This window comes from Mirounga leonina, unplaced genomic scaffold (assembly GCF_011800145.1).
Source record: "Mirounga leonina isolate KUSES-001 unplaced genomic scaffold, KU_Mleo_1.0 Mir_127, whole genome shotgun sequence".
Taxonomy (NCBI): domain Eukaryota; kingdom Metazoa; phylum Chordata; class Mammalia; order Carnivora; family Phocidae; genus Mirounga; species Mirounga leonina.
In genome coordinates this window covers 28,791,310-28,816,386 of record NW_023270316.1, presented here as the reverse complement: position 1 = coordinate 28,816,386, position 25,077 = coordinate 28,791,310, and the positions used below count along the sequence as shown (strand labels likewise).

General features: G+C 38.2%; 1 protein-coding gene across 1 annotated transcript in view; it reads right to left on the bottom strand.

Annotated features, from left to right (window-relative positions):
• OBI1 (ORC ubiquitin ligase 1) overlaps positions 1–24,747 on the bottom strand; it is a 39,968-nt gene extending 15,221 nt beyond the window's left edge. The window contains exons 1-5 of the mRNA XM_035003211.1: positions 24,621–24,747; positions 14,573–14,708; positions 12,425–12,516; positions 9,152–9,400; positions 5,740–5,828 (exon numbers count right to left, since the gene is read on the bottom strand). Coding sequence (XP_034859102.1) covers positions 5,740–5,828; positions 9,152–9,400; positions 12,425–12,516; positions 14,573–14,708; positions 24,621–24,692 — 638 coding nt within the window. The 5' untranslated portion in view covers positions 24,693–24,747. The remainder of the gene's footprint in view (positions 1–5,739; positions 5,829–9,151; positions 9,401–12,424; positions 12,517–14,572; positions 14,709–24,620) is intronic.
• Between the last annotated feature and the right edge of the window lie 330 nt (positions 24,748–25,077).

Here is a 25,077-nt window from a genome sequence, read left to right as displayed (position 1 = left end):
CAGTGCTAAGCATTTATTTAAACACCATGCTATATGGTGAATTTAAAGTATAGGATCTTGGGTGAAGGTGTAAAACAGACAGAAATATGAATCTACAACTGAAGAAAAAATGTAAAACCAAACAAAGATTTATTAGATTTTATTTTATCTCTGACATACAGGTAGATGATTATTAAAGCTATGGGAGTAAATGCGATGGCTCATCAAGGAACACAAATACAGCAAAAAGGGAAGAAAGCCCAGGTCATAATCTATGAAATCTACGCTTTCCTCTTCGGAGTACTTTTTTTCTTATACTAATAACAGGAAATACTGTTCACTATCCAGAGAGTATCTGGAGCCTTTATCTTCCCCCAGAAGGAGCAGGGGCATGGGGGAAGATTGGTCCATAATGACAAGCCTCGGGTTGCTGTGCAGTAAAAGAGCTGCATGCAGGGAGACATTATCAAATCCATAGATCTCACTAAAGACACAATGACAAGAACACATAACATTCCTGAATACATATTTATAGAAAGGAAAGCCATTAATCCAACTATAACCAAGTTTGATATTAATGACCTATAGAGTTTTATCCATGGAGTTTAACACCCTATGCTGTTAAGGTAAGTTAGTTGCCGAGGGCAAGAACTGTTGCTCCACTAAAGCCTCATAATAGTCGGCACAAACCATAGAAACCCTGCCTAGTGTGCCTAGAGCAAAAAAAAATGGCACAACCGAACAGAAAGATCTGAGACAGGGCATGAAACCTTCAAATGCTTTACAAGTCAATTCTTCGTATCTCTTCAAGCTAAAAAAAAAAAAATACTAAGGAACTCCTAACTCTATCAAGGACAAGTATACCTACCTTTCTGGGCACAGTTTAGAAAGAGTAATTGAAGCCAAGGGTATTTAGGAATATTAACACCCCTTAGCTTCTTCTCATTTTTGTTGCTTTTTACCATGTGGAGGTGTGACACTCTTGGCATTCCCCACTGAACAGGAGACTGAGAACAGGCCTTTCTGTTTAAAGCACAGAGTGATGGATACAGTGGAGTCATGCTAACCAGCTATTTAAGTGGGGTGATGATAGTCATGATGGAGAGATATGCAAATCACACAGAGGAGTTCTGCTCCGATCAGTCTGAGAAGGAAGCCACCATGTTTCTCAAGCATAACTGTAGCTACTACTAGAGACAAGGGCCTGGAACTAAAGGGACTACTTAGTATTTCTAACAGCTCAAGCTGCTTCTCTCTAGCTCAGAATGCCTTCCTCCTCATGGAAATCTCCATCTTTCAAAGCCAGGCTCAAGTCCGGCCTCTTTGATAAAGACTTTCACCATTGCAACATACTGGTCATTCTCTAAATTCCTACTGCGGTCTCTACTATTTGACTAAATCTGTTCAGTATTTAATTGTTTCATGTATTTTTGCCTCTTGACTTCATTAGATTATGAGCTTCCTAGAGGCAGGGGCCATGTTTCATGGGTTTTATTTTTTTATTATACATCCCCTTTCTTCTATTAAAATACTCTATAGTCTATACTTTAGTATTCATTTCTAAAAGAAAATACGGACATTTTCTTAGGTAACCACAGATACCTAAACAAAATTAACAGTAATCTCTTGGTATCACCTAATATCTAGCTCATATTCAAATTTACCCAATTGCCTCAAAAATGTCTTTTCACATGCTTTGTTATGAATCAATGTCCAAACAAGATCCATATACTGCATCTGATTATTATGACTCTTAATTCTCTTTTATTGTAAAGCATACCCCCCTTCCCATTTTGTCAGTGATTTTTTAATTCATTTTTTTAAATTTAAAAACAATTTAAAATCAACTAATACAGTGTATTATTAGTTTCAGAGGTAGAGTCTGTGACTCATCAGCTGCATATACCACCACCTAGCCATTTTTCCTATTAAGTGTACCACATTTAGGATTTGTCTGTTTCCTCCTAGTCTTAAGAACTACGTTTATTGGGGCGCCTGGGTGGCTCAGTGGGTTGAGCATCTGCCTTCAGCTCGCGTCATGACCCCAGGGTCTTGGGATCAAGTCCTGCCTCGGGCTCTGCTCAGTGGGGAGCCTGCTTCTCCCTCTCCCTCTGCTGCTCCCTCTGTTTGTGCTCTCTCTCTCTGTCAAATAAATAAATAAATAAAATCTTTAAAAAAAAAGAGCTAACTTTATCATCCATTTACTCAACAAATACATATTAGGAGCAGAATATGAACCAGAACTTTATAAAATGCAGTGGCTACAATAGTGAATACAACTATAGTCCTTGCTTAGTCAGAAGAAAGCCGTGAAACAGCTGTACAAAATATTAACTACTAGCAATTATGATATGTGCTATGAAGGGAAAGTACAAAGTAGTAAGAGAAATTATAGCAAAGGGACCTAACCTACTATAGGGGTCAGGAAGAGTATTTATTTTATATATTTCAATGCACCTTGTACAGTGTTAAGTAAATAAACATTCAGTACTCCCCGGCTGGCTGGGAGAGTAAGTTTTCTTCAAATTATCAGCCTTATAAACTAAAGGACACATCACCACCTCTGGAGTTATGAACATTAGATCTGATTCTCTTACGACTCCATGTTAAAGAAAACTGAAAGGGCAAACAAATGGTTTTCCCTAGTGAAATAAACTATTTTAGAAGAGAAGAAAAATTCAGGAAGTGGCTATATAAAATCAAAGAAAAAGACCCCATTTTCTGGACCACCAGTTTAGATATTAGGACAATGGATTTTTGACAAGGAACAGAATAGATATTATTGAAGCCTAGAAAAATATGCTTAGCAGAATATCTGACATACTGCTCAAAAAGGCTTTTAGGTTAAAGTTGAGGAAGGAATATTATCCAGGCACAGTTTAAGACTGGATATAATGGATGGAAACAGACAGAAAAACAGTAACAGAGAAGATAAATAATAACCCAGATTTTCATTTTAAAAGCTTATAGCACTATTTTTAAAGTATTATAAAATACATTACTTTTATACAGAACTCTCTACTTGAGACCAATGTAAATGTTTAAGTCACCCTTGTCCACATCATATGTTAGTCTCGTTGGGGGTAATAGCATGATCTGAGTGTCTTCAAAAGAAATACCTTCTGCTATGGATTGAAATGTATTCTCCACCCACAGCCAAATTCATGTGCTGAAGCCCTAACCCTCAGTCTGACTATACAAAGAGAGTCTTTAGGAGGTAATTAAGGTTAAATGAGCTCATAAGGATGAGGCCTTAGTCTGACAGAACTGGTGTCCTTATAAGAAGAATAGAGGGGACACCTGATAAATTAACTTAATCTCTTTAACTTAATAAGCATCCAACTCTTGATTTCGGCTCGGGTCATGATCTCAGGGTTGTGAGATCGAGCCCTGTGCTGGGTGTGGGCGTGCAGCCTGCTTAAGATTTTTCTCTCTCCCTCTGCCCTTCCCCCACCCCCCCTCTCTCCCTCTCCAAAAAAAAAAAAAAAAAAAGAGGAAGAGAGACCAAAACTCCCTTTCAGACATGTGAAGACACAGTGAGAAGGTGGCTGTCTGCAAGTCAAGAAGAGAGCCCTTGCCAGAAACTAAAACTGCTGAACCTTGATCTGGGATGTCTAACCTCCAGAACCGTGAGAAAATAAATATTCAATGTTTAAGCCACTCCGTCTAAAGTATTTTGCTGTGATAGCCCAAGCTGACAATGACACTTTTCTAAATTTTTTCCTCTCTAGTATCTAAATCTTAAAGCTCTCTCCTCTGCATGATTTGTAGAATATGTCTGCGCAATTTGAAGGATACATTGGAAACTAAAGCTATGTGCATAAAAAGGATACGTTGACACCTAACCAAGTAGACAAAAGAAAAATAATTGGTTAAGGAACTTCCTAATCAAGGGAACAAAATGGAACAGATGGTTTTATTTGCTTGCATTTACTTTTACACTCTTGAAATTTCATATTTTTTCAAAACAAATAGAAGCTCTCTTCAGGTGAACCAGATCTGGGTATTTTCAGCTGTGGTCAGCTTCTCTCTGAATCCCACTAGGGTTTGGTGATGCAGAGTAAACAAAGCTATAAATCAACTGCAATGCATTTAATACCTCAATGCATTGCAAATTGATCTGGAATAGGGGTCAGTTCAAATCGTTTTTTTAAGTTAAACTGTTCCCTTCCCCTGAAGGGAAGGAATGGAAGTTAAAGATAGCAACTCCTAAAGTTATATGGGTTTCAGAAGTGTGGCTGTTTGTTAGGATAGTCAGAGGCCAGGTTTCTTCAGGTGAGATTCTTCCGTTACTTATCAGGTTGGAACCGTGGATATTTAAAAACACATCCTGGTGGCTGGCATTAAATCTGAAATCTGGTGGGCAACTTTTCAAGAAATAAAAGCTACAGACAAAATAGCTTTAGTTCCATTCAGCACACTGTGGGAAATGCAACTAATGGACAAGCATTACTATGACTGGCAAGGCGAGGTGCCAATAAATGAGAGGAGCAGAGATTCAAACCACCACATAACAGCAACATTTCCTAAGCTTATTTCACTAATTTGTCAAAGTAGAACATTATCTGAAGTGAAAGAAAAATGAGGTTGGAAAGCACAGGGGAAGGAACTATTTAAAGGTAAAAGCTATGCTTCTTTCTCTATTGGTTAGTTATCTCTGCTTTGAGTAATTATGGTTTACTTCTACCATTTCCTGATACCACACTTGGTTTTACTAAACGCAGTGTTTTCTCTTTTTCATACGATAAGCAGAGAGTTACTTCTGGTAGGACAAATTTCCAGCTGCTTATGTCTGCCTTGCCTTTTTCCAGTAGGAAGAAATGAAGTCTAGTCATTACAGAAGGAAAGTGTGGAGTTCTGATATGCCACCCCTCACAGAGGGACGGAAGGCTATATTCTCTGCTTACCTTTTTTTTTCCCCTGAAGAAGAAAAACTTCAAGTGCTATCTCCCATCTTTTCTCCATCTTTAACTCTCAACTCTCAATTGTTTCTTATAATTTTAAACAAACTGTTAAACAGGGCAATACTTGTACTGTCTTACTTGGAATGGAATGAAAACTATCCCATCATAAAGGAAGAATAGATTCACTTAATTGTATAATTAAAATCAGTCTAAAATTCAACAAATAATGCCTTAAACTCTATTTCAGATATGCTTTTTAGTATAATGGTTAATGTAATAGTGTAATGGTTCTCTCTGTAATGTAATACAGCATGGATTCTGGGACTGGACTACGTGGGTTCAAATCCTATTTCCATTACTTACTAGCTGTACAGATTGGATAATCTCTCTATGCCTCTGTCTCTTCATCTGTAAATGGAGAACACTAATAGTACATCACAGGTTGTTGTACCTGGCAAAGAGAAAGCACTCTACATATGTTAACTACTATCAAGATTCTTTCAGAGAATATCTAAAGGGCATTACATTAATCGCCCTACTCTCTGTTAGTACTATTAAACAGTTACATACAAAACCAAGTGAAACTTTTCCTGTCTTAGGTCACATAAAACAATCCTCCTGCTAATCAGATAAGGAAAAAGAATAAGAATGAAATCCTTTCTTCAAAATTAGCCTTAAATGACACAAAGATTTCACCAATAACATAAGTATACACTTGACTTTTACAGGCAAGACATTGTATTTAAATCTACATGTTTCAATGAAAAGAGTCAAATGAAAAACACATACAATAATAGCAGCTTATTCTAAAACATTGACATCATCTGAAACATTGCTTTATGAGCAAAATACATACTTCTGGGGTGATCTGTTATCAACTTCAGCCTTCAGTCGTAAATTCTCCCTCACCAGGCCACCATTTTCCAATTTCAATTTTTTATTTGCCTTTAAAAAAGAGTTGAAAATAATTAAGCATGAACTAAAACAGGTGCCTTATAAAAATTATGTCATGAGCCATCTGTATTTTTTAGAGTGATATCAGAAAATTGAATACTAGAACATGGTCCTCAGAAACTTAAAATCACCACTGGGAATGACTTGTAAAACTGTGAACACAACCAAGCATTTTTAATCCATAATCCCCAAGCACTTTGCAACTCTCCTATCCAGGGAAATAAACAGCTATGTTAGTTAGCTTAGCGTCATTAAGGGACTATACTAATGGCAAATATTTTTTTTTTCCTTTTTCACATAACTGAATATTCTAGGCATGGTAACATTATACTATATGCAATTATTTGCAAAACTAATGCTAAGAGTTAATTCTCATGAATGATGAGCTGTAAGACTGATTTTGGGTTGTTACTTAAAAATAGCTTTTTAGTGATAACAAATCTAATATAGTTAAACCACTTGCTTGCTTTCTTCACAAGGCTTTCCCAAATGCCTTGGCTCACAACTTCTGGGACTCTCAAAATTGGGTCAATATTTTCTAATAAAATTCTAAGAATTCTCTTTTGATTAAAAAAATCCCAAGTATGACTTTCTTTTTGAATTGTATGATACCTAAAAACTGTCTAACAAAACATTAATTGCTAGGAAATTTAGAAGTTGAATATTGATTCTGGATAAAAAGTAGTGTGCCTCAATTTTAGAGTCTTTTTAAAAGCTATTTAAATTCCTCAGTCATGGCATTTTTTAATTCCAAAGAATAACACTCCCTAGCCTAGAAACCAATCTCACTAACTTGGCAAGAGAAATGTCTTTTGTTTGACTAGAACATTGACATTTAAAACATTTTAAAGTGAATGGGTCACGAAAACTACTGTCAACAAAAAGGCTTAAACCCAAAGACTTAAAAACAGATTTAAAAAATTTGACCAATGTTCTTGAATAATTTCCAGAACTTCTGACTATACTGCTCATCCACCCACACACAAATACCCCAAGAGGATGACAAGAGAGGAAGGGCAAAAAACATTCTTCTGGGCACAAAGCCTAGCTAGCTCTTGTACTTAACACTCATGGAGGTTCTTTTTGGGCTCTTGAGCAGCTACTTATCCTCATGGTTGCAAACCAACCAGTACTGTGGAGGGTTAATTCTTTAAGTGATTGATAAACACTATTACTGCCCCTCTGAAGATACAAGGAAAGTCATTTACTTCCTCATACACACAGACAATGAATTAAGCTCTCAAACACAGCACCATAAGACGAGGCACTTAGTGAATGCTTTCTGATGATGATGGCAAGCTTAAATTAGAAACTCATTTGACTTCTCTTCCCCATCCCTTCCATACTGTATCACTACATTTCAAGGTCTTTCACCAGTCCTGTGGCTCTCTAATATCCTCATTATGGGCTGGCTGGTTCCTCAACTATCAGAGGTATTTTCTTTTCTTTTTTTTTTTTTTTTAAACCATCAGAGGTATTTTCAATTTAGGTGGCTCAAGATTACAAAGCGCAAAGTTCTACCCATTTGTTGTACCTAGGACTTCACATAACTATTTTGCATTTGTAATACTGATTGCGTAAATGATACTGATCTCATAATGGTTTCAAAACTTACCTAGTCCTGGAAACATCAGAAAACAAGTCCATTTCACTCATGCTGTGTAGTCTGAATCTTTTGTACTCCTGTATTTGATTTATAGTATGTTATTTTGTACCTCAGATTCAAATTTTGCTTCCATGTTTAATTCATTTGTGCCCCCATTTATTGCCTAGTACTACCTAATACCACCACTAGGTATCCAAAATGGGCTTGTTAAATATCCCAAATAATTCTGAGGTCTCAGTGTAGCTTTGGGTATTGAATTTAATATGTGACCTTTAAAAGAGCAAAGAAAAACTGTGTTTTATGTACTTTTCTTTCACATACACCCCCTACACCACTTTTACAAGCCCAGAATAATGTTTTCATACAGATCCTCATCTTCAAAGAAGCATTTATTGCCAAAAATTTAAATGAAGTTTAATAACTATAAAAGAGACCACGTAGAACTTAATGATAGCTCAAGAAGACAAAGGGAAGTTAAAGGGGACATAGTAGATTAATAAATACTGTAACTTTCCAGATGTCTTTCCTTTTTATATCCTCTTCTTGGACAAACCAACAGGCTAATGTTGGCCTTCAATACCCAAAGAAACTACACACTTCCCCTAAACTTGTAACAAACTCAGTGTAATTCTATCTATAGTTTCTTTTTTCTCTGAAAGCACTAAGTTCCCTTCTTTCATTATGGCCTTTCCTGAGCTCAAACAACATTTATTTTATAGGCAGATATGTGAAGATGGCTTAGTATTTACATTAAGTTGCACACTGCTATGCTATTCAGCTTCACTGAGGATCTGGGTGTCAGTATGTGGTGGTAGTTCTTTAAGGAGCTCATTAATGTTTTCAAGGAGGCAGGACTCAATCATTCAACACAGTAACAATATTTTAAGTGAATACAGACAGGTTAAATGGGCGGCTGTGGACATGGATACCACAAAACCAACTCCATACAGCACAGCAGGACTCCGCTGTGGATAAACTTGAAATGAAAGCCAAAGGCTGGTCCCTCTGGCCAACAAAACTCTACAGCACTTGATTATAACAACCTGTCATACTGATGGCATGGATCTCATCTCTTTTCCTAGACTGAAAAAGCCTAGGGGTTGCCTTTTCCACCTATGCTTTATCTTGTTGGGTGAAAGGAAGAATAACTGAAAAAAATGAACCCACTTCATAAGCTACAATACTTTCTTACATGGAGTATTCCAAAGCAGCTACTCAAAGCTTCCTTGGAATTAGTCATTCAGTCTTTAACTAATTACAATCTTAAAAATCAGAGAATGGTAGTATTAGAGAAGATATGTTCCAAACCTTCCATTTTATAGGTAGAGAATTGAATACATTTGTTTTTATGCATATAGGGCAGTCACTGACATAAGCTTAAGAAAAAATTAAGGCAAACCACAAAGAAGGTAAATAGAAACACATCCTTTAAACTGATGTCACTCTTCTACAAGAAGATGCAAACTCATACAAAAGCACTACAGTCTCCAATTATGGTCACAAATGGAATGACCTGATATTTCTTGGCAGCTAATGACATTTAAGGAGAAAAAAGTTCTACTGCTTATAAGTGCTCATCCAGAGATTTTTGTCCTTCCCCAAAAATTTTCTAATGAGTGAAGATAATATGGCTATTTTACTTTTGAAGGGACTTAAAATACAGAATTTTAAAAACCACAGCAGAATTTAAAAAATAACCACAACTTACTTCCTTTAACTTATCCACATCATCTTTTACTTTTTCATAGATTTCATTAGCTGTTCTAAGTTTTTTCTTCCACTCTGCTACAGTTTCTGGGTCAATTTTACTTGGATTATCTGCAACTGGATGCTTGTCTTCATTTTGGTTGCCTTGCATCAAGGTTAAAGGATCCAGAATAGTCTTGATTTGTGACTCCAAGCTAAGATTTTTACTCTTAAGATCTTCTACTTCTTTCTGCAGACAATCTATTTCATCCTGAAAAAGAATTGCATGGCCATTAGATAGACACAGATACTAAACACATATATATGCTAAACTGAGGTCAATGTGTTTTTAAATTTTATACTCAAAATTCTGTAGGTACACAGATTCATTATGCATCAGAATAACTTTGTAGGCAGAAAGTCACATACAGCTGAAATTCTCAAAATGTATTTGACTCTGGTAAAAGCTGGCATTTCCACTGCTTTCATTTTAATTCAGTGATAGTTTGTAGTTAAAAAAATAAAAATGTTGGGGCGCCTGGGTGGCTCAGTTGGCTGAGCGTCCGACTCCTGATCTTAGCTCAGCTCTTGATCTCAAGGTCATGAGTTCAAGCCCTGCACTGGGTTCCACACTGGGCACGGAACCAACTTAAAAAATAAAATAAAATAAATAAAATTAAGATAAAAATGTCAGATCTTTGATTTTATTGAAGAAAGCCAGAAAACAAGACAAGTCACGTGAATTCAACAAGGAAGTAGATTCCACAGAAGAAAATTCTTAGGCTTGTTTAATTGCTTTAGTAAGAGGAATTAAAAAGAGACGGTGTTGATCAAGGTCATAATAGTTTTGTTTGATGTTTACATTTTTGCTTCTGCATTTGAAGTAGAGTGTAACCCTATACCATGTCCTTCCACTTTCCTTCAGAATACGTGTGGTTAATTTTTAGTTTTACTTTAACTTTTCTATATTCTGGTTCTTCAATTACCACTGTGACTATTTCAAGTATTAGTTTTCCCCATCTGGAACTGCTGTCTTAAATCCAATTACTAAACATTTGGTCTAGAACTCTTTTTTGTGATACCATTTATTAATCTATAATAGATATTTCATCTTAAACTAAGATTGTTAGAAATTCTGTTGTTAGAAAATAAACTCCAAGTATTTCAATATGCCAGTGAACTCTTAAAGGATTAATCTGATTAATACCTAAGTATGATAAATATTAAGTATGTAAGAATACATTTTAGAGTTAACAGACAGTACTATTTATTACTTTAAATTACAGTACATGTCAAGTTCAATTGTGTTTTAAAATAAGAAAGTAAGTTTTTTGTTGGAATTAATACATTAATAAACAAATATGAATTGGAAAACATATATGAATGAACATTTATGCAGTCATTTATTTATGCCCCACTTTATTTCAAAATATTTTTGAGGCAACTGAAGCAGTTTCCATGTTATACTTTAACTTAAAAATATTTTGTGTTAAAATAAGAGATTAATAACATCCCCTCTTTAGTCAACATAAAATAACAACTGGGTTTAATGGTTACTATTCAAAACCGTGCATATTCCAGGGGTGCCTGGGTGGCTCAGTCCCTTAAGCATCTGCCTTCAGCTTGGGTCATGACCCCAAGGTCCTAGGATTGAGCCCTGCATTGGGCTCCCTGATGAGCAGGGAGCCTGCTTCTCCCTCTCCCACTTCCCCTGCTTATGCGTACTCTCTCTCTCTCGGTCAAATAAATAAATAAAACCTTAAAAAAAAAAAAAACACCCAAAACATACATATTCCATTAGCATGAAGCTAATTTGGAAAATTTCCATCACCATATTAAATCACCTTCCCAAGAAAGAAAACTACTGCATGATCTCACTTATATGAGGTATCTAAAAAAACTGGATATATATAATCAGAGAGTTAAACAGTGGTTACCCAGGGTGGGGAGGTAGGGGAAATGTAGAGTTGGGAGAAAGGAGATGGGTCAATATGTACAATGTTGTAGTTATGTAGGATAAATAAGTCTAGAGCTCTCATGTACAGCATGATGACTATAGTTAATACTGTACTGAATACTGGAATTTGCTAGCAGAGTAGATTTCAGGTACTCTCACCACAAAAATAAAAGTACGTGAGGAGATGGCTATGTTAGTTAGCTAGCACAATCATTCGTTAGCACAATCATTCACTATGGATATGTATATCAAAACATCATGTTGTGGGCACATAAATATATACAATTTTTAAATTTTATTATTTGAGATAGAGACAGAGAAAGAGCTTGAGCACGAGCGGGGAGGAGGGGAGGAGGGGCAGAGGGAGAAGGAAAAGCAGACTCCCCACTGAGCGGGGAGACCTACATGGGGCTCCATCCCAAGACCCTGAGCCTATGAAGTCAAACACTTAATCAACTGAGCCCCCCAGGTTCCCCAAATATACACAATTTTTATTAAAAATAAAACCAAAAATAACCTCACTGGTTAACATGCAAAAAAAAAGAAAAAAGCATATTTCACACCAAAATCTCTTTGCTGGTAGTTGACATAGGTATATTTATTTTACGAAAACTAATCAGGCATAGAATTATCAGGGAATTTATAGACAAACAAAATGGAATGAAAGTTACAGTCACTGTTTACCAGAGCATTCATAATGCCCTGTGGGGGCTGGAAGACTGACTTTCACAAGAGGGTTTCTTTTCTCTCCCAACTTGAGGAGCAAATACTTACAAAATGATGTGTCTGTTGAGGACAAATTTGAAATTAAAAAAAGGAAAAAAAATGCTTATATTTGTTCCTGTCTTCTATTTGAAATAGAAAAGGGAAAAAGAAAAAAAATTTATCAAATAAGATATTAAATAGGCTCCATACCTAACATGGGGCTTGAACTCCCGACCCTGTGGATCAAGCGTCACATACTCTACTGAGCCAGCCAGGCGCCCCTCAAATAAGATTTTTTTTTTAAGATTTTAATTATTTATTTGACAGAGAGAGACACAGCAAGAGAGGGAACACAAGCAGGGGGAGTGGCAGAGGGAGAGGGAGAAGCAGGCTTCCTGCGGAGCAGGGAGCCTGATGCGGGGCTCGATCCCAGGGTCCTGGGATCATGACCTGAGCCGAAGGCAGACGCCTAATGACTGAGCCACCCAGACACCCCCAAATAAGATATTTTTAAAATAGCATTTAAAATAAGATTTCATTGGATGTTTACTCTAAGAAGTCCAGAGACTGAGATAGCTCAGTTTTAGCTTGAATTCAGTGTTGTCCTCATTTTAAATTATAATTATTATTTACCTCATACTCTTTGTGGAGTAACTCAAGTCTAGTTTTCCGAAGGTGCTTCCTGACTGTATGGCTTAGCATAGGTTCACTTTCACTTGTTCCTCCTACAAGGGGAAAAAAAAAATCTAACTTTTATTCTGATTTAGGCAGTATAAAAACAAAGATAAACGGTTTTCTTATTGTCTTATATACTTCTCCAGCTTAATTTCTACCTTTCCCTTATATACACACTTGGGGCTTCCACCTAGGCCTTTTCTCTATCTCAATCTGGAGAAAAGGTAAGTGTCAAATAACACCATAATACCTTCAGTAAAATATCACGGGCGTTTACTTACCTTTGTATCTTATTATAATAAACTCAATGAAGGCAAAGGCTGTATTTTGTTAATTATCACATTTGGACTACTGCAAAGTTTGAATACCAGACAACAGTTAAGTGGTAATAAAACTAATGTTTATATTTATATTTAACCAATTAATACATCATCCATATTATCAATTTAAATTTCACATAAATAATTATCTAATATGTTTATCTATCTCTATATATGCGTTCATATTATGATATATATATTATTATAACCAAAATATTCAAACATACCTAGTTACTGGTAACACAAATGAAAAGATTAACGCATCTTTTAACTGAATCTAACAACCCAGTTACGATGGATTATGAATCACAGCATTAACTGTATGCCCGTAACGCGATACAAATACACTCAAAATGAATTCTTCCTGAGAGCTCGTCAACTATGCTGTGGTTACTTTCTTTGTACTTCTTAGTATCATGACAGCAAAGGCATTTTACAGATGTTCTTTTTCAGGACATTCTATCCAAATACAAGGATGAGTGAACTATTTTACTTGAGTGAATTTATGAAATATCACTTAGATATGAAGGCAGGAGAAGATATGTGAAGAGAAGCTGGGGAAAACATTCAAATTATTTTAATCATCAAAGTTCACAAGAGAAAAATATTCCTCTACCAGATTTCACCCAAGTACCAAGAAAGAAACCTTGGAATAATCTCTGATTCCTCCTTTGGATTTCTTAGTTCCAAAGTCCTACTAGTTCTTCTTTTGTTCTGGTATTTATCTTCCTGTCCATTTCCACTGTAAAAATCTTACTAAGTCCATTTTCCCTAAGTTGGGATTATTACAATGACTTCTTACATTTTCTGAAAAGTGTTTTCTCTACGTAGCCAATGATAGATTCACTTTCAATTTTTCGTAAAGCAAGAAACAAGTAAAAATCATTTTAATTTCTGCAATCTAAGAATGATAACTTAATATGAGCAGAATAAAATCCAAACACTAAAAACGCTCTTTAAATGTTTAATTTTTCAAGGATCTTCTAGTTCAAGTTTTATCTCCCTTTTACCCACACTGGTATTGCACTGAATGTTCTTTTTTATCCTTAAACCAGACTCACATTCCCCCTTAACTGGGCTAGAGCCTCCTACCTGACATACTCACATTGTGTCTCTCCCCTTCAACCCAACTCACATATCATTCCTCAAGCACATTTTGGATCTTGCCACTCCCTTGTTCAAAACCATCAGCTTACTCTATTCTTTTCACCCACAGAGCAAGTCCCTGAATTAGTTTATTACTCAAGATTCTCTGCACTAAAGTCTCAATTTATACTTTCAGTCTTATTTCAGTAGTCAGACCAAACTTAACTACTGATCATTTCTAACAACATGCTTTGTGTTTTCCTACTTCTAATCCTTAGTTCATGCTATTCTCTCTGTATGAAATGCCCTCCCTAATCTTTACCAGTTGAAATTTTATCCATTCTTAAATCTCTTAAGGCCACGTGCTTTATGAAGCCTTTCTTGATATTCCCAGCTGAACTTCCTTGCCTGAACTCTATGGGCCTCTTTGACCTTTAACACCTGCTGCTTTAAACCATTAATACTTTGGTCCACATGCACAGCCTCTTACCATAATGTTAGTTCCACAAGCCTCTAAGATTTCTCATAGTGGCTTGTGCCACTGTGTTCACTTACAGATTATACAAATGACCAATCCATCCAGTATGACAGTGGCAAAATGACATCAGTGAAAATTGTCTATTTTAGTCTTTCTCCAAATATACACTATTTAGAGATTGTTTCAAATCTGTTTTTATGTGTTTATAAAATAGGCCCTTACCAATAATCTCTTTGCAAGGATTTTCAGGCGTGATGGGGACTCTGCAAGCTGGACACTGGCTATTATTCTTCAACCACAAATCGATACAAATTGAACAAAATACATGGTTGTTGATGCATATGACAGGCTGGCGTACCTTTGAAAAAAGAAACACTACTTTTAGTACAGGGCAATAGTCATAACTGGGAGAATCCCAATAAGTTTAGTTTAGAGCAAACAAACAGTTTCTCTAGAGTACAGTGGAGTGGGTGCTTTAAGAGGAAATTATTCAGGATTTATAAAAACACTGGTTTATAATTTAAACAGCAAACAATGCTGACAGAAATACTAACATGCACTAAATATAAAAATATTTCACTCCGGGCGCCTGGGTGGCTCAGTTGGTTAAGCAACTGCCTTCGGCTCAGGTCATGATCCTGGAGTCCCGGGATCGAGTCCTGCATCGGGCTCCCTGTTCAGCAGGGAGTCTGCTTCTCCCTCTGACCCTCCTCCCTCTCATGCTCTCTGTCTCATTCTCTCTCTCAAATAAATAAATAAAATCTTTAAAAATATATATATATTTGACTCCATTTATACAATATGCACAAATACTAATACTTTACATTTCTATAGTCTTATATTTTACAAAGGGCTTTCACATGTACTTTCTCTGTGTTTTTGTTTTGTTTTAAATAGTCCTGTGAGGTAAACACAGTTAAATATACCTCACAAATAAGGAAACCAAATTGTAAAGAAATTAGGTGGCTCGGTCAGGATTAACTTAGGTGTTCTGAGTGTGTGTCGCTGTTTTAAAAGACAGAAAATAGAAGAAAGAAGTTACGTTAGTTTTCTACCTGATGTTATGTTTGTTTACACATTTAATGTCTATCTCTCCTATTAGAAAGGAAGCTGCATGAGAACAAGAACTTCCCTCATTTCATTCATTCCTAAATTTCTGATGCCTAGAAGACAGCCTAGTACACAGTAGGTACTCAATAAAAACTCGCTGGATTAGTAATTGCTATTAAGACAGTATTTAACATTAATTGGCAAACTGCCAGAGGGAACAATAACTTAATATTCTTCAAGTAGCAAAAATTTTTAAATAAAAACCAAAATAACATGGAAATGCTTAGGCTTTCTCTTGATTCACAAGGTAATGTTACTGTGGGACTCAAAATACTTTATAGCATTTTCAATAGTTTCCTGTTCTAATAATAATAAAAATACCATTTTAGAGTCCTTCTACACTAGAGATCAGAAGATTAAGAGAAAACAGAGAAAGTAGAGGGAGGAGAAGAGAGGAGAAGAGAGAAGAGAGGAGAGGAGAGGAAAAAGAATGAGCCTGATAGGGAAAGAGAAATGACTATGGGATTAAATTACATGGAAATCATTGTGATCTGTTACTGACAAGCGCTGCTTCAGTAAATGGTAAGAATGGAAACTTGACTGAAGATTGAGAGAGACAGCGAAAGGTTAAGTGACAACAGAGAATATAGACAATTCCTTCATGGTTTGCTGTGAAGGAGTGAGCATAAGAATTAAGACCATGGTAAGAGATGCCAATGAGAATGATACAGTAAAGAGGGGATATTAACGATGGAGGAAGAAGAGGAGGGATTAGAGCTATAGGCAGCAAAGTCCCTAAGAAGTCAAGAGGGAATGAAATCCAAAGCACAAAGCAAAGGTTTTGGCTTTTATGGGATTGAGGATCTGTCTTTCATTGTAACAAAAGGGAAGGCCAAGGGTGTGAGAACAAATGCAAAGGGGTTAGAAGATGTGTTGATGGAAAAATGAGAGAACTCATGTTGTAACTATTCCAATTGCTTATATTTTAATCATTAAATATGAGGTGAGGTTACCAGCCGAAAGTGAGATGTGGGTAGGGATATCAACTTGAGAAAACAGAATAAAGCAGTATTTTTTTTTTTTGCTCATTTAAAGCAAAAATTTATTATTCTTTCCCATGATTCTGAGGGTTGACTGAGCTCAGCTGCGTAGTTCTTTTATTAAAGCAGTATTTTGAAAAGGGAGAAAGTAAATTTACTAGTAATTTACATATAGCAGGATTGCCAAACATTGCTGAGTTCCTATTTGAGATGTGTAATTTTTACTATAAACAAAAACCAATTAACACAGGTGTTTATTTTTCTTACCAATTTTTACCTGTTCAGTTTCAGGCAGGAAGCAAATAAGTAGATGGGTTTACCCAGAGTTGGATTTGTGCCAAGAAAGAGAGAGACAAGGGACCGATGATAATAAATGACCATGGTTAACAAGGGACATGAGTATATGAATGGTAATGATGACGGTGAAAAAGTGATATTCATAGAGTCAACGAATTGGTCTTGATAAGGCTGAAGTAATGCTGGAGAGTAGGTATGATGAAAAGAGGATCAGAGTGAGATGCTTATATTCAAAATACCAGAGGTGGTACAGCTGCTTTCTTTAATTTTTTTTTTCCTGGGCCATCTTATCTGGCATAGTTCCATTTTCTCTCTTAATCTCATGTATCACATGATGTTAACATCTTTTCTATGACAACTCCTGAGAATCCTCTTGTAACTGGACCTCAGTAAGTGGCAGAGCTTAGGTTTTGAGAGACAAACCTGGGGCTAACTCCAGCTCTGCCATTTGAGCTGTTTGACCTTGGGTAAGCCCTTTAGTTACAATGAGCATAGGTTTCTGTCTCTGAAGATAATGGCTTAACTTATTATACTTTTCATCCAGGCATTAAGATATAATAATGTAAAGATAAACACAGAGGGTTCCAGATAGCAATCCCTCAAAAAAAGAAAAAAAGAGAAAGAAAAGAAAAGGTTAACAGTATTACTGTATCTGTGCCTCGGAGCCAACTCCATGTAAGATCTTGTAGCTGCCTCAATCATAACATGTCCAAACCCAAACTTGGCCTCCTCCACACATTTGCTCCTCCTCCTGCACTCCTTCTTATCTAAGTTAATGGCACCATCACCTCATTACTTGAAGTAAAGTACTCAGAGCTGTCTGTCTCACCCTTTTCACTTAGTCTCACCATCCAGTTGGTCATCAAATCCTGGTATCATATATCAAGTCTAAGTGGCCAGAGATTTTAAGATGCACCAATATTTTCTGTACCACTAAGAAAAAAGTATGAAAAATGCTGCTAATTACAACTGTAAGATGCCATCACTTGATACAGCCAGGTTTCAAAAAAGTTATAGTGTGAAAAAATTATATCCTAGAATTGTCAAAATTTGGCAAATCTACCTTAAAATGTTTTTTGCTTTGTTTTACTTTTACCTATCATCTATCCCTTCTTTTCCATCTTCACCTCAATAATGAGTTCAGGCTCTCATTCTTTTACCCAAGGACCTATTGCAATGACCTCCTCCCACCCAAGCTTCCTGGCTTCCAAATATTCACTTCTGTCCACCTTTTTTTTTTTTTTTTTAAAGATTTTATTTATTTATCTGAGACAGAGAGCACATGAGAGGGGGGAGGGTCAGAGGGAGAAGCAGGCTCCCTGCTCCGCAGGGAGCCCGATGCGGGACTCGATCCCGGGACTCCAGGATCATGACCTGAGCCGAAGGCAGTCGCTTAACCAACTGAGCCACCCAGGCGCCCCACCTTTTTTTTTTTAAAAAAGATTTTTTACTTACTTGTCCGAGTGAGAGAGCGCGAGTGCGTGAGCGCGTGACTGCGCACGCGCACAAAAGCAGGGGGCGGGGCAGAGGGAGAGGGAGAAGCAGGCTCCCCGCTGAGCAAGGAGCCTGAAGCAGGACCCTGGGATCATGACCTGAGCCAAAGACAGATTGTGCTCTCATTTCTTAGTTTGATATAACCTGCTGGTCTCCAGCTTCCCCAATCAAAATAGAGTCCCTTCCACCTTTTAAGACGAAAATCAAATGCTACCTCTCTCTTCTGCAAGGCCTTCATTAATCCTTTTTAAAATTAACTGGGTCTTTGTCTGATTTTCATAAGGGTACTCCTTATGCATTGATTTAATGTTCATTTCCTTCTGTACTGTACTTAGAAAGTTGTTTACATCCTGCTTCCCAATTAGATTTCAGCCTCCTTAAGGTCAGGGGATGGGCATACTCATCTTTGTATCCACCTACAGCACCTGATATAATGCCTTGCACATTCTAAGATTAATAAAACTGAATTCTGATGTATTAAAAAAAGGCTGAAATCATGTTCCTAAAAGTGTCTCAAGAAGCAAAAGGTCAATGGCCACTAACAAACTGTGTAAAAGCAAAAGTTTAACCTTCCCATTTAATATGCCAAATTCTTTAGAAGAACAATCACAGGCAGACTACTTAGCTCTCTCTGCTAAGACCATTGGCAATGCCACCCACAGGAGAATCATTTTCACTGTTTGATACATGGTATTGTCACTGTCATTGTGTTGGGAGTTTTGAAAGAGTTGACTAATTCATTTCTTTGGAGCAAGTACTTATCAGATGATGATTTCTAAACAATGGTTTAAATTTGGCTTAGGAGAAGCGAGATCTATAAATAAATAACTACTAAAACAAACAACTTGTTATTTATTTGACTGTAATCTACAGGAGCAAAATACAAAGAATGTAGCCCTCCCTCAATTCCTGTCCACCCCTCTTCCTCTACCCAGATCCTGGTATATACAATACCTAAACACGCACATAATTTTCCTTAATATAATCTTACTGAGATATGGAAATAGTCATAAGTTGCCTGTTATTAGGCTTTATATCCAATTTACTCTCAAATGAGATCTGTGGCAATAAAACAGTATTCTTACAAAATAAAAATGCAAGACGACAACAGCAAGTGACATGTACAATGCCAAACTCATCTGGAGTAAGCATGTCAAAATGATATTCTAGGGTAATACACCCTGAGGCTGGGGAGGAAGAGGAGAGAGATAAGAGAGAGCAAGGTATAAAAAGTGGGCTCTTATCACTGGAATGGGCCTGAGGGGGACAGTCCTAGGTGCAGAAAGATTAACCCTAAATCTGTAATTCTACTGCATAGTTTTCATTTCTTTTATTTGAAGATGTTTGGTTTTTTTTAAAGATTTTATTTATTTACTTATTTATTTGACAGAGAGAGATACAGCAAGAGAGGGAACACAAACAAGGGCAGTGGGAGAGGGAGAAGCAGGCTTCCCGCTGAGCAGGGAGCCTGATGCAGGACTACTGGTATTTTGGACTGAGGAACTTTTTGTTGTAGGGAGCTCTCCTGTATACTGTAGAATGTTTAGCTAGCAGCATCCCTGGGCTCTACCCACTAGACATAACTAGCACACCCCTGGAGACAATCAGAAACATCTCTAGGCATTGCCAAATATCCCTGGGGGATGAAATCCATCCCACCCCTTTGAGAACCACTGGTCTAGGATATTCACATGAATTTCCCAAATAACCTAATGGCCCTGGTAGTATCAAATTCATTTTCAGCTGTGGAAACTGAGACTCAAGGAAATAATAATACAGGTTATAAGTGGCAGAACCAGTATTTAACCATCATTCAATGTGACTCAGCTGCAAATTGAGTGCTCTTTCAACTAAGAAATAGATTTTTCTTCCTTAGGGCAGAGTTAGTAAACAATAGTCTGAGAGTAAGAAATAGAGGGCACATGCCTGAAAGAAGCAAAAGATTAGGATCAAGACTTTGGGATCAGTAGGGGCTACAGAAAAGGGGCATTGATGGAGGTGATGGGAGGGAAAGACAACCAACAGGCCTGGCAATCACACTTAAAGTCAACTCCTCTGTCTCTTATCACCTTTGTTAGAGACTAGAGCTAATCTTTCTTCAAAGAATATTCTTTCTTGCACCTATGTCAACATTTTATGGGCTTCATGAGACAAGACCTAGAAAGACTGAAAAAGAAGCCTGAGGTATAGAAATGATGCTAATAGCTCCCCTACCATCACCAACTTTGGGAATTTGGAAACTTTTCAAAATTAAAATTTCTGGATTGTTCTTGTTATGTTTCAAGAAATCTTTGGCTCTGGACCAAAATTTCAGTCCTAGAACTTTAAAACTGTGTTATCCTGAGAACTAAGTTGCTTAATGCCTATTGGTCCGGGTCCCCATTTCTGTCCAGGTAAAAGGAAAAGTAATACATTTTTGCCTCCCCTACCTTTATCCCTACTTAGAATGCTTTCAGGAATCTTATTTGTTTAGTACATATGCTAGCTATTACATACCAACCTTAAAATTATTAGGATATAACAACACTTTTTTTCAGTGAATTTTTTGTTATGCTCTAAGTATGTTAAAAAAACCCACAATATTATTATACATTTTTTGAAGTGTCTGCATTCTTTAAACTTAATTTGGAAAAGAGAAAAATGGTAGTCCATATGGCTTTTTTCAAAGCAAATTACTTGTGATAGTTATGTACAAGGCTGGTTCTTAAATCCACTCTTGGGAACTGAGAGGCAATCAGGACTCAAATGTGGGCTCAGTATACTGCGGCTGATAACATGCTGGCCAATCAACAGCCTCTGATGAACACTGATGAATGAATTTAGTCAACCTAGAATGAGGACTCTAAGTTGCATAAAGCTTTGTACCTAGCCTTACCTTGTCAACATTTTTAATCAACAATATGGGTGGAAAGCAAGGCAAGAAGTCCTCCCTGGGAAAAAAAAAAACAAAGGATTCTTCCTCTAGTACTCTAAGCTGGAAACAGTCCACCCTATTACTGGACTCTACAAGAAACAGACACCCCACACCCTAAGGAAGCTGATTTCATCTCAGATTATTTCAGCCAGAGAGCGTGCCATTACATAAGTACAAATCTTAATATTGTAGAGCTACATAAAGCTTGATTCCCTTCCAGATGAAAAAAAGTTTATATTTAAAGATTCAGGGTGCCTGGGTGACTCAGTTGGTTAAGCGACTGCCTTCAGCTCAGGTCATGATCCTGGAGTCCCGGGATCGAGTCCCGCATCGGGCTCCCTGCTCGGCAGGGAGTCTGCTTCTCCCTCTGACCCTCCTCCCTCTCATGCTCTCTGTCTCTCATTCTCTCTCTCGCAAATAAATAAAATCTTTAAAAAAAAAAAAGATTCAATAACGGGCGCCTGGGTGGCTCAGTTGGTTAAGCAACTGCCTTCGGCTCAGGTCATGATCCTGGAGTCCCTGGATCGAGTCCCGCATCAGGCTCCCCGCTTGGCAGGGAGTCTGCTTCTCCCTCTGACCCTCCCCCCTCTCATGTGCTTTCTCTCTCTCTCATTCTCTCTCTCTCAAATAAATAAAATCTTAAAAAAAAAAAAGACTGAGGTAGAGACAGGCAGAAAATGCAAAATGTCTAAACTGTCCAATTTTAAGTACATTTGTATCAAAAAAACAAAGTATTGACAATGTGGGTACTTAGGCTACCTCCACTAGTTCTTTACCTTTCCATTCTTCCCCATCCCAATCAGCATCTACATTATCCATTTAGATTTAAGGTCTCTCCTACCCGAACCTTCTCCTTTAAAGTAATATGCTTTTTTTTTTTTTACAGTGACCTTTCAGGGGGTAATGGCCCCTAATTCTGTTGAACAAGCAAAAGAAAAGGATCTTGCAGATGGTGAGATTTGGGGACAAATAATGAGGTTGGCAAAAGAATGGTTATCTGGGAGAGGGCTAAGCAAAAAGGACCTTAAAGGTAGATCTCAGAGTTGGCCAGAGATGCTGTGTCCGGGAGGTGGAAGTAACAATGGGAACATGGTACCTACTACCCCAGGTTATGCTATCTCCAGTATCCCACAAATACCAGTATGTGGGGAGGGTAAATGGTCCAAGCAGATCAGATTTGCTTTAACTATACAAAAGGCAACAGTTATATGAAACCAGTTAAAACCTCTGGACGTCCTGTGGCAATTTCTAGAACAAACTCACTCCATTGGGAAAGCAAATCTTCATCAAGTGCACTGCCTCAGAAAGCCACTGGAAAGCACAAGTTACTTGAAAGGCTGGTGTGCTCATAGGAGGGCCTGTCTCAGCACCCACACTAAAAGTAAACATTTATTGAATATTATTCTGCCCCAGACCTTATGCTAAGCACTACATATGAATTACTTGATTTAATCATCCCAAAATGCAAGGAAGGATGTTGCTACTACTACTATTCCCATCTTACAGATAAGGAAACTGCTCTGAAAGAGGTTAAGTAACTTGTATGAGGTCATATAACTAGTAAACGGAAGAAGCTAGAACTCATGCAGTCTGAACATAGAACTCAGGCCTTCAACCACCACACCTTTATGCCTCCCTAGTAGAAAAAGATGACAGTTTACAAATCGTTAATTTTTTATTAGCAGATTTCATTTTAGAACACAGCCAACAAATACAGGAAAAAAAGAGAGAAAGTGAGGGAGGGAGGGAAGAAGACCCCCAAGAGTGTCTGCTCACGTCAGTTTTTAGGACCTAATCTACTGAAGACACAAATGATAACGACAGAGGTTCAAACCAGAGACTATAAGCCTTAGTTCTCTTACGTTAAAAAAAAATGGGGCAACCAGCCTATCTCACAGCACTGGTGAGAGGAGTAAATGAAGTAATTAAATACATACAAAAGCATTCTGTACTCTTCAAAGCACTACCCTCTACTAGAATCATTTTTGTTACACACAGAAAGCACAGGTATGGAAAATCAACCAGGCAGAACACATTTTCAACACAACTGCAAAAGGGCCTATTAACTAATGGAAACAGATATAATGCATACAACTAAGACCAAGTGGAAATTATTTCCCAAGGTATCTTTATCAGCTTTTAATGCTATCGCTGGGAGTATATTCACTCAGAATTTAACATATACTTGTGGGAACTTCATGTCAGAAACCAGGTAGAAGAGCAAACACAAACATCTCCTCCTCCCAGCTATGTAAGTAGGCAGTGGCAGCAAATGCCAGCTCAAATACCGCCCTCCGTGCAGCCATCCTTGATCTCTCCAGTCAGAATTGATCAAGCCATCCCCTATATACTCTCACAGCACATTTGCTATTTCCTTGGCATTTCATTCTGAGGGATATCAAGTTATCAGTTGCTTCCAAGCCTGACTTCCTACTTCCTCGAACTCAGTAAATTCACACAGAACCCCAAACACCTAAGGCAAATGATCGTGTTGGCTGGCACTCAAATGTTTGCTCTCTGAAGTCTGTATGTCTCAATTCTAAATATGCGGCTGTAGTTCCAGTCTGCATTTCAGGGTAAATACAGACACACCACAAACGTAAAAACAATTCAGGGTGGAGAAAAATCTGATTGTTCATGCACAGTATCTTCTCCTCTTCTTGATCTACGCGTTAAAGAAATGCTCTTTTAAACACCGAATGGGAGGCACAAACGGAAACGAAAGAGCAGACAAATGCTTTAGAACCTTCAAAATTCCGTTTCTAATTCAGAACTACTCTCTCCTACCTCATTTCACAAACACATTAGGCACCTTTTGCGACACAAAGAGAGGGTATTCTATCTCCTCGCCGATCCGTTCCTGGAATAAAAGACCATGCCTTTCATTTTTAAACATCACTTAAGGGCGGGTACTATCTACTTTGCCAACTTTGAACCCAGAGCAAAGGACACGGCTGGGTTAAGCAAAGCAAAGGAGGCTGGAAATGGAAAAGACTCTCCCCAACTAGCACTGCAGGCAGGCCCAAGGACAGAAACACTAAACTCGTGCAGGGGACGAAGGACTCTTAGGCAAGGCTCCCAGGAAACGTGCTCCAATGGGCTTCACCACACGCCACACGGGTGGCACAGGGGCGTAAAACACTGTTGGGATTCCTTTCTGACGAGGCCTCCTTCGACGCCGGAGTCGGCCGGGTGAGGCCGCCGGCGGAGGCAGAACCGCCTGGCCGCCCTCCCTTCAGACCCCAGGCCGCTGTCACCCTCCTCCAAAAGGCACACAGATGAACCCAGTAATCACGACGCGATCCCGTCCCCCAGGACGCGGCCTCCCATTGCCAGAGGAGAACGCGGGTTAGCGTCTGCACCCATCTCGGCGCCTCACGCCCCGTCCCCGCCACACACGGAGACCGCCCTCGGCTCCGGAGGGCCACCTCATACCCGACCCTGTTTCGTAGAAGTGCCCAGAATCACCCATTACCTTCCCCAAGCAAATGTGGCACGTGATGGGCAGAGTGAGCGACAATGTAACGTTCTGCACGGTCTGAGCCATGGCAGCGTTCAGAATCCCGCCAACACGGAAGTCCCGCCGACGGCGGCTCCTCGCCGCGTCTGGGGCCGCGCGAGGCCGGCTACGGCAGCCCGGCAGGGCCACAGCCCGCCGGGAGAGGAAACGAAAACGCGCTTTCGAAACGCGCGGTCGCCACGACTTTTTTTCCTTCCTTCCTCCCTCCCTCCCTCCCTCCTTCCTTTCATTAAAAAAAAAAAAAAAATTCCCGTGTTGGGGAGCTGCAATATTCTTGAGAATAAGAAGGAAGGCAGTTTACTACAGGCATCGATGGAGGATCCTGAAAGTTTAAATGAAAAAGTGCGGGGCCGAGAGGAAGATGGGGAAGGTGATTTTAAATGCCTTAGTCTTTCCCAGAGGGTGGAGGGGA